The sequence below is a fragment of the Lingula anatina genome, chromosome 1, assembly GCF_051362555.1.
Source record: "Lingula anatina isolate TDL-2025a chromosome 1, LinAna3.0, whole genome shotgun sequence".
Lineage (NCBI taxonomy): Eukaryota > Metazoa > Brachiopoda > Lingulata > Lingulida > Lingulidae > Lingula > Lingula anatina.
The window spans coordinates 33,373,860-33,389,819 of record NC_141767.1 but is presented as its reverse complement, the minus strand read 5'-3'; the positions used below and the strand labels follow the sequence as shown (position 1 = coordinate 33,389,819).

The 15,960-nt window shown below is 38.6% G+C and overlaps 2 protein-coding genes across 2 annotated transcripts; both read left to right on the top strand.

The window, feature by feature from the left end:
* The first annotated feature begins 543 nt into the window (after window positions 1-543).
* Window positions 544-3,037, top strand: LOC106165679 (ileal sodium/bile acid cotransporter). Its single transcript, XM_013543978.3, has 3 exons — window positions 544-1,463; window positions 1,842-2,043; window positions 2,514-3,037. Exons 1-3 carry the CDS (start codon window positions 1,105-1,107, stop codon window positions 2,973-2,975), a joined length of 1,023 nt encoding a protein of 340 aa, XP_013399432.2. The 5' UTR covers window positions 544-1,104; the 3' UTR covers window positions 2,976-3,037.
* Window positions 3,038-4,513: 1,476 nt separating this feature from the next.
* On the top strand, window positions 4,514-7,046 carry LOC106159384 (ileal sodium/bile acid cotransporter). The gene is made up of 3 exons (XM_013535659.3): window positions 4,514-4,872; window positions 5,317-5,521; window positions 6,478-7,046. Exons 1-3 carry the CDS (start codon window positions 4,514-4,516, stop codon window positions 6,931-6,933), a joined length of 1,020 nt encoding a protein of 339 aa, XP_013391113.3. The 3' UTR covers window positions 6,934-7,046.
* The last annotated feature ends 8,914 nt before the right edge of the window (window positions 7,047-15,960 follow it).

Genomic DNA, 15,960 nt, shown 5'->3' with positions numbered 1-15,960 from the left:
GTAGGCTCCACGAAGCTTTGCTTTCCCCATAACAGGCGGCAGTGGAGTCGCAAGGCTCAAGGAGCACATTAAAGACGTTCTATACCCCCAGTAGTTCTTATCAAAAATAATAAATAAACAAATAAATGAATAAATAAATAAAGCAATGAGCGCATTTATTTGTCAAGATGGTCATTTTGAATCTAACAGAATGTCAATGGGTCTTAAAAGCTCAGGCGCAACTTTTTCACGTATGTTAGAAAATGTGTTTCGGGGTTTATCATGGAAAACACTTTTCTTGTACTTTGACGATGACATTAAAGTTGCTAGTCCCACTTTTGAAGATAACCTTCATGACGTGGAAACTGTTTTTCGAAGGCTAAGAAAAGCGAATTTGACATTGAAGCCATCCAAATGTTTTACTGCACGAAAAGAGGTAAATTATTTAGGATACATAGTCTCCAAAGACAGTATTCGTGTTGACCCTATGAAGTGTAAGGCGGTGCAGGAAATCTTAGTCCCTTTAAATGTAAAGCAAGTCCGCGGATTTCTAGGACTGGCTAGCTACTTACTGTCGGAAGTTTATAAAAGGCTATGTTGCCATTGTTAGACCCTTGGCAGCACTTACACGAAAGGGGAAAGAAATTAAATGGTCTGACGAATGCCAAACATATTTCGATACTTTGAAAAGAGCGCTTACATTTGCTCCAATTCTTGCGTATCCAAATTTTAATCTCCCATTTATTCTTTACACCGATGCGAGTTCTCACGCAATAGGCATGGTTTTATGACAGATACAAGACGGTAAAGAAACAGTCATCGCTTATGCCGGGAGAGGTTTAAAAAGACATGAGGAAAATTATCCCATCACATAATTGGAAGGATTGGCAGTTGTACAAGGTTTAAAATATTTAGACATCTACCTTAGGCATTCAAAATTCAAAGTCTATGTCATCGTGACAGATGGAACGCATTGCCACCCAGATCATTAATAAGACTTCAAAACACGTCTTGTTGTTTTGGATTTGACCCGAAATTTGATCACATCTTGAATTTACATTAGTATGCTTATCTTGCAGAGGAACATGCCTTGTTGTCTGTGATATTTTACAATCTTAAGACACCATGGATCTAGATGAAAATGGAACGTATGGCAATTTTACGGAGGTCGTGCAGGATCCAGTCAAGGAGAATTTAAAACAAGCCATCCAGTGGCTTTTGCCGATTATCCTGGTGCTCATTATGTTAGGGATGGGGTGCGATATTGAGTGGAAGGTACTGAAGGTGCACATCAAGCGTCCGATCGGTCCAGTTATTGGCGCTGCCTGTCAGTTCATCGTGATGCCTCTCCTGTCCTTCAGCCTGGCACACGCCCTACAACTCTCTGCGGACCGTGCGTTAGGGTTGTTAATCCTTGGCTGTTGTCCGGGTGGAACGGTGTCCAATATGTTTACCTACTGGAATGACGGGGACGTTCCTCTCAGGTAATGGAATGAATAGTGTTACAGTAATCAAATTGGCCCATTGGTGACCACAATGAGGACATTGCATGAAATCTTGTTTCTCTGCTAACATGCTCTCTATTATTATGACAGAGACTTGCAAGCAAATTCATGCGATAGTATATTTTGTATGATGTATAGTAAAACGCACGAGTGTTCTTGCTAGACAGGTATGCCTAGGTAGTAAAAACGTGAATGTCAAGTGTCCCCAGCTAAAGCTCGGTGTATAAAGGTCATGCAGTTTAAGGCCCGACATAGTAATGCACATTTATATCATTATAAAATGCCGTAAGCTCAAAGAGCAACATTTGTTAACTATGTTCTATTAATATATAACAAAAACTACTTTATGCTACCTAGTGTTTTCATGACAACCTGTTCCACCGTCCTCGCCTTTGGCATGATGCCCTTGAATCTGTTTATATACAGTCGAAGTTGGACGGACGACGTAGTTGTGCCGTTTCTGAAAATCTTCATCACTCTCCTTACGGTTGTCATACCAGCTGGAATCGGCGTGTTTATCAGGTGGAAACTTCCGAAAATTGCCAAAAGGCTTGTGCAGGTAATGGCAAATCAGTGACCACTATATGATATCACAGGAGGGTTGACATTGTTCTGGCACTAAATGAAAATAATAAATACATTGGGCTAATCTTCCTTAGCACTGGTCATTATTATATTACATTACGTATTTTGGTATCTCCTTAAACATAAAGTAGATATAAAAATGTCAATAAAAGAGCTCGCGTGTTGTTAGCAATCTGAATAAGTGTAACTGCCATTGGAGTGTAAAGTGTGCCGGGTGTGAAAGTAATATAGACTCAAGAAACAAGATTTTCAGTTGTAAGTGGAAGACGTATAAAGACAACTTACGACTGATAGGTGGCAGCATCGATCTGTTTTTATTTTATCCCCGATTGTATTCGTTCAAACAAATAAGTACAACAGTATGATTATTTGTCCTACAGAATGGCCATTCCAATTTCTCAATTGTGAAATTGGCAAATCAACTTCACTGTTTTTTTCTTTCAGGTAGCCAGTGGATGCGGCATGGTAAGCATACTCATTGTCATCGTTTGCCAAATCATCCTTTACCCACACATATTCACGTCAGAATGGAAGATCTGGATAGCCGCTGTGCTTTTGCCATTCGTTGGAATTATCCTGGGGTATGCGTTTTCGGCCGCCGCTTGCCAGACTGCCAAATGTTGCCGAACCATTGCGTTTGAGACAGGGAGTCAGAACGTGGCAATAGCCCTCACTCTGATTGCGATATCATTTTCGCCGGATAGAGGAGCATATATTATTTCCATTCCTGTTCTGTCAATCGTCACAATGGTGGTTAACCCATCTGTGATAACAGTTATTTATAAATTTTTCATGTGCTGGAAAATACGAAAGGCCAACAGGATAGAAATAGAAGAATCAGAGCCTAAAGCAATATCAATAATTAAATTCAATATTAATGGTAATTGCAACACCAGTTACCAATAATTTTTACATATAAAAGAATATCTGCAAGTTCTGTAATTTACATTTATATAACTACACTTTCTCATTTATAAATATGCAAACAACGTGAGCATTTCAATTAACAGTAGGCCTATATAGGTAGTAAGGAAACGATATGCTCGAGAGAGATTGTGTTATATTTGTTGAGATCATACCGGAATTATGTATAATTTTATTAAGTAAATTTGTATTAGCATAGGATGTAAATTATTACAATCTACAGTTAGTGTTTTCGCAACCAAACACTACACTTTACAGCTTATTTACCAGTCGTTGTTTAAAAGATTTTAGTGTTGCTACCGCTGGATATAGCACCGCTTTCAATTAACTTTTATAATAGAATGGTATGTTTTTCATACATTTTTGCCATTTTTCCCTGGGACAAAATTGTCTTAAGCCTAATTGTCACACGAAAGAGTTATTCAGAATGGATTATTTCAGCTTTACCATACAGATTTGTCCACCGGTATTATGTGTTACATGTACATGACATACATGTATTTGCGATAACAACGGGAACATCATATTGTTGATAATTCTTTGGAATATTTCAATTTACTTGAGTTGCAGATGTTAATCGTTTTAATGTTTTACATATCTTCGCTGTTTCGCTCTGCTATAAAACTGTATAGTTAAATGTGTTTAGAATGTACTTTAACTATACATGTATACTAAATGACTTCGTCCACCGGTGTTATGTATTTTATATAATTTTATGATATTTAGAACATCACATTCAGGGGCTATTCCAGGATTATTTGAAGTGAGGACCGCGCATGCGAAACCGACTCTCCCCCCCCCCCCCCCCACCCTCTTGAAATGAAACCCACCTTTGACAACCCACATATGGTCCCTGAGAAAGGATATTTAGTAGTCTAAAAACGTTTTTAAATGGTTAAAGCAGACTGCATAAGTACTGAATCTTACCTCCATAATTCTAAAATGGCCTTTGCTTTAAATTTTGATGAGCCTGACTTCTAGTAAAAAACATGTATTTACTACAAATGATAAATTTGAGTAATAAAATAGTTGTAATGGAGAATAGTTTGAGGCAGTTTAGATACCGTTTAGATGTAGTTTTAACTGACGCCAAGATGTGAAGAGGGGATTGAGACACATTCAGTTTGTGGCAATTTAGAGTCGAGGAACAACTGAATACAGCATATGCTTATCCGACTCATACATGAACATGCATCGGAACCCTCAAATGAAGTTACCGAGATGGGTCTCAGAACAAACAGGTGGCCTATAAAAGACCTCCTTAAAACTTGAAACTTAAACATGAAACATAATGAGTTTAAAAAATAAAAGAAACACAGACCCTACACTGAGCCTACTTTAAACGAATACGTCTGTGTAATGGATGGAACCCATAACATCTAGCATTAAAACTTCACAGCACGCCTTGTTGTTTTGGATTTGACCTGAAATTTGATCACGTCTTGAATTTGCATTAGTATGCTTATTTCCTGCAAAGCAGACTTGTTGAAGTTTGTGCTATTTCACAAGCTTAAGACACCATGGATCTAGATCAAAATGGAACTTACGGCAATTTTACAGAAGTCGTGCATGATCCAGTCAAGGAGAACTTAAAACGAGCCATCCAGTGGCTTTTGCCGATTATCTTGGTGCTCATTATGTTAGGGATGGGGTGCGATATTGAGTGGAAAGTACTGAAGGTGCACATCAAACGTCCAATCGGTCCAGTTATTGGCGCTGCCTGTCAGTTCATCGTGATGCCTCTCCTGTCCTTCAGCCTGGCACACGCCCTACAACTATCTGCGGACCGTGCGTTAGGGTTGTTAATCCTTGGCTGTTGTCCGGGTGGAACGGTGTCCAATATCTTTACCTACTGGAATGACGGGGACGTTCCTCTCAGGTAAAGAAAAAATTACAGTAAATGATTTGACTACTGATGATCACCATTAAGACACTGTAATCTCGTCTCTTTGTTAACAGCAGTTTCTATTATTACGACAGAGGCTAGCACGTAAAGTCATAATTAATATAATGTAAAACCTAAATAGTAGTGCTAACACATGAGTTTTCGTGCTAGGCAGGCATGTACAGGTAGTAAAAACGTGAATGTCAATGTCCCCAGCTGAAGCTCGGTGAATGAAGGTTATGCAATTTAAGGACCGACATAATAATGCACTGTTAGATCATTATAACATGCCTTAAAGCTCAAAGAGCAACATTTGTTAACTGTAAATTTTTTCTTCATAGAAACGTAATTTATTCTACAGTGTAGTGCTTTATTTCTGTTTTATACAACCTACTGTTTTAACACTTGGCTTAACAATAACTACTTTTTGCTTCCCAGTGTTTTCATGACAGCCTGTTCCACCGTGTTCGCCTTTGGCATGATGCCCTTGAATCTGTTTATATACAGCCGAAGTTGGACAGACGACGACGTAGTTGTGCCGTATCTGAAAATCTTCATCACTCTCCTTACGGTTCTCATACCAGCTGGAATCGGCGTGCTTATCAAGTGGAAACTTCCGAAAATTGCCAAAAGGCTTGTGCAGGTAATGGCAAGTTAGTGACCAGTAATGGGGGTATGATATGGCAGGATGGTTGATACGGCAGGATGGTTGATATGGCAGTGTGGTTCTGACACTAGATGGAAGTAATTAATACATAACTTCAGTTAACTACCTAGGGTAATCTTCCTTACCACTTTTCATTTTATCATATTATGTTTTTGGTGTCTTCTAAAACACCTAGTAGAAAGTAGTAGATAGTAAATATAAAAACTAAAGCTTAAAGAACTAACGTCCTACGGGCATTTATCCCTGTTAGACATGCATAACAGCAAACATCCGTTCCCTTCAAACCGGGTAAATACGGGCATTGGGTGCGCACCCGTCTCTGGTTACCGAAAAGCTGTATATATGGATCGAATATCTGCATATTTCTGTCCTGGCACAGATGTCCTTCTGCAACCACATCAAGAGTGGAGAATAACTGTCACTTGTGAGCAGGGCGGGTCATGCACAGTTTAACTTAAAGGCGGGGAAATCAGAATTTAGAGATAGTTAGTTGAAATCAGTAGGAGTTGGAAGAGTTTCTAAAAGAGAGAGGAGGATAGATACAGAGTTTTTGAGTTGCCGGTAGCGGTTTAGAACTTTTAGAGACTATAGACTCAGCAACTTAGATTTTCAGTTGTAAGTGGGCAGACGTATAAAGAGATGGTGGCAGCATCTGTTTTAATTTTATCCCTGTTTGTATTCGGAGAAACAAATAAATACAACAGTTTGGTTATTGGTGCCATATGTAGGCAGAAAAAATGTGTTTGCATGTGATTTGAATGGAAATGAAATTGACATTGGCCATAAAGTTTCAAAGCACTGTCAGAATCCCTTGTAATCTTACTTCACTATTAACCATATATCTCTTTTCGTAATTGTGAAATCTGCAAAGGTCTCCTTCTTCTGTTTGTGCGCTGTTTTCTTAAAATCAATTTCACTGTATTTTCTTTCAGGTAGCCAGTGCATGTGGCTTGGTTAGCATACTCATTGTCATCGTTTGCCAGATCATCCTTTACCCACACATATTCACGTCAGGATGGAAGATTTGGATAGCCGCTCTGCTTTTGCCAGTCGTTGGATTTATCCTGGGGTATGCGTTTTCGGCCGCCGCTTGCCAGACTGCCAAATGTTGCCGAACCATTGCGTTTGAGACAGGGTGTCAGAACGTGGCAATAGCCCTCACTCTGATTGCGATATCATTTCCTACAGACAGGGGAGCATATATTATTTCCATTCCTGTTTTGGTAGGCGTCACCATGATGGTTGAGCCATCTGTGATAACAGTTATTTATAAAATGTTCATGTGCTGGAAAATACGAAAGGCATCAACAGAAAAAAATGAGCAAGGAAATAAAACTGAAATAAAAGAAATGGAGCTTTTACCAAAATCTATGAAACTCGAAATTTAAGATAATTGCAACATCCGTAGCCTTTAAATTTTACATATAAATCAAATATAGTGCAGTGTTTTTGACATAAATAAATGCCGAATTTTGTCAATAATAAATGTATTGATCTAGATCTCCATTTTTTATTTTTTTATTTTTGTATTACATGTAGCTATGTTCTTATTTTGAGAGCGAAAAGAATGGTCCTTATACAGGGTTACCACTTAATATGGAATATTTTTTATCATTGTTATTTTTGAGGGCTGATTTTTAAAAAATTGGCTTGATTCATGAAAAAGTATGTCATTGAGTGATAAAAATATCCAGTCTTCTATTGTTAAATGTTTTGGTCAATAATATCAAATCTGACATAAGATGTCATTAAAAGAAAAGAACACCAGCAGAATACGATATCAACAGTTTGATGTCAGTATTAATTTTAAGCTAAGATATTAAAGAAAATGATAGCCTCCCGACAGTGATATGTTACACGGTCAAAGAACTCATCACAGTAAATCATGAAAAGTCATTAATAGCAGGTATGACCTCCAGCTGCCGCTTGCAGCGCCCTCATCCTGCATGGCATACCCTGTGAAAAGTTTTTTAAGAGTTTGGATGGGGATATCATTCCACACAGTGATATTTGCCTGTCGCAGTTCATCACTGTTTACCGGCCGATGACCATAGCTATTAATTTTGTGAGTTACTTCCGCCCACAGATTTTCAATTGGGTTCATATCTGTGGAGTTTGCAGGCCAGGGCAGTTGCGAACCCATTGGTTTCGAAGAAAAACAGTGATTCTGCGACCTCGATGTGGGGTTGCGAAGTCGTCTTGGTACACAAAGTTGTTCCTGAAGATGACTCTTACAAATCGAAGCATTGTTTGCTGTAGAATGTCTCTGTAGGAACCCTGGTTGAGGTTGCCTCCTAGAAAAACCAACTGGTTCTGGGCACCGACATGAAATGCTCCCCAAACAGAGACGTTAACACCCCCTGCTTGCACCCTAGCCAGTACACAATCATCGTTTTATGCCTCTCGTATGGCGGACACGGATTCGACCACCAACCCTAAAAACTCCATATCTGGCCTCATCACTGAAAACGACGTGTGTTAAGATACTTCATGGTATATTACCACTTCATGGGATAAATGCTCTGATTTTACTGTCAAATCGACTTCATAGGATAAATTGCGACTTCATCTCCACATAAGATATTGCCTGCGACTTCATGGGATAATGGTGAAAAAGTACCTGTTGTTGGTCCAACGTTATGAGAGAGAACGTTTTTGAAATATAATGTTTTTGTACTGTAAATATTATCCAAAATAGGTAAACTGTACGTTTTAATTCACTTGTATGACTGAATAGGGTTTCTTTAGTGGTATTGGATGCATGTTTTGAGTAATTTTAAAATACACAGGCGTATGTAGGTGAGGATCCAGTATTTCTAAAAATTAGTACATTATGGGAGATTATGATCAGCGTTGAAGAAATAGGGGGTCCAGACCCCCTGGGTCCTCCCCTCCCAGATCTGCTTGATACATAAAACTACTGGATCAGGTAAACCAGGCTATGAAAATATAATTTACGCGTAGGTTACTGGATTATAAGATGGATAAATAAACAAATAGGAATCAATTATTAAAGATAAATAAATAGATAATAAAAAGAAGCAGAGAAGGTTTTGTATATAATTGTGCTCTACAATTATCTTGATCAAGTCGCATCCCACTCTGAAAAGACTAATTTTTCCATGAGGTAAGACACGCGCAAGTGTAATGATTTACGTCTGTCCCTTGGTTTCCGAGATGCTCTGTTCTGGTCCTACACCTGTGAATGTCCATCATGGTGTGATCAATGGTGTCCCCGAAATGTGCCCTTGGCTGGCTCTCATTTGACCCGAAAGTATTATCTGCGGCACAGTCTGCATTTGGAAACCTGTTAATAAGGCGTTCGGAGGGGGGGGGGGGAGGGTAGGCCTACTTGCTGTTTAGCAGCCTAATTAACGTAGTTGATCTGCGAGATCAACAGGCTTGTAGATTGATATTTATTCAGAATTGTGGTTGATTGTAATTGTGGTTGATTGTAATTTTTACATCGTAATTTCTGCTATCTACCCGTAGACCTTTAGTAGTGGGACTTTGCAGTCCTTTGGGGGGGGGGGTATATTTTTTTTTATATCGTTGTTACTGGTATCCTCTATCCATTAAAGTGAGGAACATGAGACGTTGGGGATATTTAAACTTGCCATTAGGGATGTGCACGTGTCCTTCGGATTTTTGGTGACTTTGGTGACCTAGGGGTGGTTGATTATTATCTTTAAATTGTATTTTCTGCTATATACCCATAGGTCTTTAGGTTGAGGAAACTAAAATGTCGGGGTGTGCACAGGCAGTTTTTTTTTTTTTTTTTGTGACCTGGGGTGTGGCTGTCCCTGGGGATGGTACACATATATATATTACCGTAATTTATTTCATCTCCCCCTAGACCATTCGAATTAGGAACATGAGTCTTTGGTGCATGGGTGGGCTACATTAGTGTGACTTGGGGTGTGGCCGTCCCTAGAGGGTGGAGTAATTAGTGGTTTGTCAGGCAATGAAGCTGATTCCATAGATTGCAATTAAGATTCCTTGCAGAGTTGGACCGACCCAGCTAGTACTACATCCTACCCTGTATGTGTGAATCTGATGGCGGTCTTCGAGTTAGGAAGGAAGGGGAAATGTACAGAAAGCAGCAGACAGTACTAACTAACAGACCTTCAGTCGTATTCTTGAATATAGGACAAGTTAATTAAAACCCATTCAAGACACCATACTCTCAGGAATCCTAGGGTCCAAGTCCCATTGTTCTTTAACATAAAACACACATGTTAATTACTGCTCTTGGGAAATAAACATTTTTGTTTTGTGTTAAGACACAACAGCAGTTAAACGCTAGGATTCCTGATTGAATGTGTGGGGCCTTGAATTAGTTTTTAATTGGATTCCCTGACCTATATTTATGCATATGGCTGGAAGTCCATTTAGTTCTGTATGTGCTTCTGCTGTTCTCTACATTTCTCAAGGACCCATGCACATTCATTAAAATGACAGGTTCATCAATCTCTGTTCCATGTTTCTTAAAATTTAAGGGTATAGATGGCAGAAATAAAGTTGTGAAAAATAGAATCAACCACCCCCCGGGATAGCCACACCTGAAATATCATACTAACATTCCCGGAAACCTATGCATATCCTCAATGGTAAGCTTATCAGCCCGGAAGGTTTCATGTTCCCAACTGTAATGGCGTAAGGGTAGAAGCACGAATAACGATGTAAAATTTAAAATCAACCTCCCCAGGGACGGCCACACCCAATGTCACAAAAACGCAGAAGGACCCATACACATCCCCAAAGACAGATTTTTCAATCCCCATAGCCTTACGTTCCCAGCTTTATTGGTCTCAGGATAGATATAGCAGGAATAACAATGTCAATTAGACTCAACCGCCCCCAGGACCCCCCCCCCCAAAAAAAAAAAAAAAAAAAAAACAAGGCAGCAAAGCTGTCAAATGTACAGACAAAGAACAGAAAATAAAGATGCAAATAAGTGAAAAATTAAATTTTCACAAAAAACTGTTAAATTGCCAGAAAAATTTACCAAACAGACTGCGTTGCCTATTGAAGCTGTATGTTAGACCCATGTTTCTTTCCTGTAAGTTTGAGAACAGTAAGTGACATGATTTCCCTTAAATGGTCATCATAGGAGCAGTGCCCAAAATAGGGGTTTCTTCAAATTTTGATGCAACATTACATAATGTTTAACAGCATAATGACAATCAAATGTTATTAATAAAATATTAATAACATGGACATTCAGAAAATGTGACAAGCAAAAGTCTTCAAGATCATGGAACTTTAAAGTCACACCTTGAAAATGCCAATATGTGAAAAATTAAATTTTCACAAAAAACTGTTTAACTGCCAAAAAAAAAAAATAAAATAAATAAATAAATAAATAAAAATACCAAACAGACCGCATTGCCTACTGAAGCTGTATTTTAGTCCCATGTTTCTTTCCTGTAAGTTTGAGAACAGTAAGTGACATGATTTCCCTTAAATGGTCATCATAGGAGCAGTGCCCAAAATAGGGGTTTCTTCAAATTTTGATGCAATATTACATAATGTTTAACAGCTTAATGACCATCAATTTTTAATTATAAAATATTTGTTTCACAGATATTCAGAAAATGTGACTAGCAAGGTCTTCAGGCCCATGGAACTTCAAAGTCACGCCTTGAAAATGCCAAAATGTAAAGAAGACAGCACTGTTCTGAAATGGGTTTATTTCCATTTTTAACACTTTTTTAACATAAAACAAAATAAACATTTTACTGCCATTTTATATGACCAACTAAGAAAATTGATGAGATGGGAAAAGTATCAATAGAACAGTGTTAAATGTCCAATTTCCTCCATTCTGAGATTCTGAACATAGTGGATGATTGAATCTGACAAACTGCAATGATATGAGTTTATTTCCATTTTTGACACTTTATTACACAATACATGATAACAAGTTTACCATGTTTTTTACATAATCAACTAACAATGTTGTAAAGATGCAGGAAATATCAAACAAACACTTTTAGGCATCTTATTAGTTAAATAATGAGACTGTTAACATGCCTAATAATTGAATCTGAGGAAATGTGAAAAACAGTATAACTTCTAAAATAATGGCCCGATTATGCTGATTTTCGAACTCAACCTGCGTTTTAGTAAGATTGACCACTCCTGTGAGTATAATTACAATTGGCCAATCCGTTTTTCTTATATTGTGTTATCAGTGTTGTATTTATATTGAAAATAGTGAAAAAAAAGCATAAATTCCCTAAAAATGGCCCAAGCATGCTGATTTTCGAACTTGACCTGCATATTATGAATATTCATCAGTTCTGTAAGTTTCAAGTCAAAAGGTAAAATGGTTTTCCACTTATCGTGTTATCGGTGCTTCATATATGCTGAAAAAAGTGAAAAAAACAGCATAAATTCCCTAAAAGTGACCCGATCATGCTGATTTTCGAACTTGACCTGCGTATTATGAATATTCATCAGTTCTGTAAGTTTCAAGTCAAAAGGTAAAATGGTTTTCCACTTATCGTGTTATCGGTGCTGCATCTATGCTGAAAAAAGTGAAAAAAACAGCATAAATTCCCTAAAAGTGACCCGATCATGCTGATTTTCGAACTTGACCTGCGTATTATGAATATTCATCAGTTCTGCAAGTTTCAAGTCAAAAGGTAAAATGGTTTTCCACTTATCGTGTTATCGGTAAAAGTGCACGGCGACGACGGCGACGACGGCACCGACGGCGACGACAGACGCAGATGATGGCTATATGTACAGACACATCTGTGTCTGTACATAAAAAAATCCGAAGTGCCCTTCCACATTCAAAATAGTATGTAGCCACGTTTCATGCTTCTAGCATAAAATACGATGTAAAAATTAGAATAGATTACCCCCAGGGTCAACCACACCCCAAGTCACAATTGAATTCCGAAGAGCCTTTGCAAATCCCTATAATGATAGGTTTATTAATCCCCGACGTATCAAGTTCCTAACTATAATGGTTTAGGAAGTAACAATGTGAAATAGATTATGCATGTATATAATAAATTGTCCACCACAGGGAAACCTTGACCAATGTAAGCGTACCTAGCCGAGACAACCCCGTCCCCATTCCAATTCTACCTCTATAGAACTTCTCACTAGCTATTTATTGACTAAGAAAAAATTCTGGTTGCAAAATGCGTTCCGGTTGAAAAATTCATTTTCACGATTTTCTTTGGTTGCAAAATGCGTTGCAGTTGCAAAATGCGGCTCTACACCAGTTTTATGAATCCCCAGCATTTCATTCTCCCCAACATCTATCTGGACAGTTGACCGTTTCAAATCATTCAGATTTCGGACTTTCCGACCTAAGCGTTTTCATTAAGTATATAGGCCAAGAGGTCAATCTTTTTAAACGACCGAGATATTTTCGAAACATATTTGTTGCATATCAATAGAAAAGCCTATTTTTACAGCTTGTTATTGCAAGTCATAACATTTATGTCATAGTTACAAAAGAGATACTTCTATAACACGAATAATGGAATAGACGGTTTGTTAAAGATATTAATGTACACCTAGTGTGGAGCAAAATTAAAACCTCTCTGCCTAGTAGAGTTCTCTACCTACAGTGGAAAGACATACATTCTTGCTACTGTGTACTAGCCACATCTATAAACCTGTGCCGTCAATCAAACCACACATGGTCAGTTTTATGCCCTAGTTTAAAGGCAGGCAATGTGTTTATTTATACACTTCGTTTGTCTTATATATCTAGTGCCTTAGACCCGCCATGATTCAACGTCCAAATATTGTCAGTTTTTAAACGTCCTGAAATCTGAAAAATTTCAAAACTAAAAGGGTAAAACAAAAAACTAGCTTTATGCTTTCCGCCATTGGACCGGAGCTCTTGAAATAAAGTACATTATTTATAGAAGTTAATCTCACGGGTATCTACGAGAACATATGAAAATAACAGCTTCATTAAACTCCAACGAGATAACATACGCACTATCATGTGAGTGAGTAATGTTACTCCCCCCCCCCCCCCCCCCCCCCCCCCCACACACACACACACACACACACACACGCCCCATTTCGAATACACGCGTCACTCTGGAAATCAAGGTCTATAATGAAACATCATATCGACCTTTACGCCTAATTTCCACATCCAACCAGAACTGAAACATGTTTGGATACAAAGTACCATGAAGTGGTAATATACTACGAAGTCTCCTAAGGGTCCTTATTTTTTAACCAATGAAGTCGCCTTCTATCATGAAGTAGTAATTCTTATCCTATGAAGTGGTAATATACCATGAAGTATCTTAACAGACGTGATTCCAGTGCTTTGGCTGCAAAGGCATGTGGTCCCCAGCCTATTGCAGCCATCGCTGTATATGACCTGCTGTAAACAGTGGTTTCCCTACTGACCTTAGTGCAAAATAACCGGCTTGCAGTAATCTCTTGTTCACGAGGGTTCTTGAAATGGGCGTTTGAATGACATTCTGCCACTCTTTTCTGAAGACACTGGTTGTCTTTGTACGACAAGCATGGCGCACTCTAAGGAGAAGGCGATCCTGTCTTCTTGGTGTGATACGCGGACACCCTGGTCAAGGTATTGGAGTAGGTGCCCCTGTTGTGGCATTTCTTTGGAGGACTGTACTAACGGTTCCTGATAAATTTTGCATTGCCTGGTAATGGCTGTATGTTTCTGGCCATTTTCTCTGAAAGCAAGAATCCCATAGTAAGCTATGTTGCTTAGCTGTCGAACCATATCTGTCCAACCTGTGAACGTTTTTGGCTGTTTTAACAGCTTTCCAGATTGACGAGATACCAGAGATAAAGGTGGAAATTGTTTGTTTGAAAGTTATCGTCTCTTGAAGTGAATGACCCATTGAAATATGGGGTAATTTAACGTAAAAGACGATTAAATTAAAAGTAAATAGTTTGAAGTGCTTTCAACCAGCTTTGTGAGGCCGTTTGAATCACTTGAATAGCTGTCTTGGTTAAAGAGAAAATTCCAAATCCGAAAACGGCATTTTCCCCAAAAAATTGGCGCTATAGCGTCATACGTTGGACACTGCACTTAATCTGTCTTTAAATGGCCTTTTGGGAAGTACACACATTGGACAATAGAAGTGTCACCCCCTAACTCAGAGTAATAACAGTAGGCAGATCTTGGGTAGTTATAATGCCTGGTCTACTTATAATGAGACTAATGAGTATAAAACCGCTATACCATGGAATTGTATTGTTGGTCTTGTACATGTACAGCAATTGTTATTCCTGTCTTCTTCCAATATGGCAAGATACAGGCAATTATCTAACGGTTATAGGTGCAAGTTATTAACCTGAAGAGGCGGAATATAAGCAATGTCAGAATATCGATACAATTGAATTTTTCAGTCAGAACCGTGCATAGGGTCTGGTCTCGATATAGAAACACTGAATCAAGAGACAAATTGCCTCTGATGGGTCGTCCAAGAAAAAACTACTGGCCGTGAAGACAAACGACTGATTTTGATGTCCAGGTTGTCAAAGTTCGACACTGCTTGTCAGTTGACAACACAGTGGAACAATTTCACACATAAGAATGTCTGTGAAAATTGCTAGGCGTCGGGTACATGCTCATAGAGTGTACAGCAGGGTAGCAAGACTGAAACCTCTTATATCGTTACAAAACAGGCAACGTAGAGTGAACTAGGATCAACAGGATCTGAAACTAGACAGTCCATGACAATTGGTCCTATATATTTTTTCTGATGAGTGTCGCTTTGGTCTGACCTCTGATGACAGACGGGTACGATGCTGGCGAACTGCTGATAAAGCATTTGAACCAAAAGCACTGAATTTTTTAACCCGGAGCAGCATATTCATCATGGTGTGGGGCTGCATCAGCATCCATGGCGTGGGCGAATTGATGGTGGTTGATGGAAACATGAATCAATAGAAATATATCGATATTTTGGAGTCAGGCTTGCTACCATCTATTACTAACATGTTTGATGACAGGAATTATCCATTTGTTCACCAGGATGACAATGCTCCTTGTCACAGGCCCATAGCAGTTGATGATTTGTTTGACCAACAGGACATTCGTGATGTGGCCTGCCCAGAGTACGGATGCAAACATAATAGAAAATGTGTGGAATGATATGTCAAAACTTTTCACTAATGCCCGTCTAACCAGCAGAGAAACTCTGTTATATTAAGTGAGCCCTGAACGCAACAGACAATTATATGAATCCTTGCCTCGTAGACTGGCACCTATTATTAGGTCACGTGGCTATGCTACTAAGTACTAATTTTGGACTTGAAACTGCATATTTTGGTAGAATGTATATTTTGTTCTCATTTTGTGATTTTTTGTGAAATTTGCTGTTAATAAAATGATACCAGGAGCATATCATTCCACAGTCATTTATCCCCCCCATAGTATTGGTTCA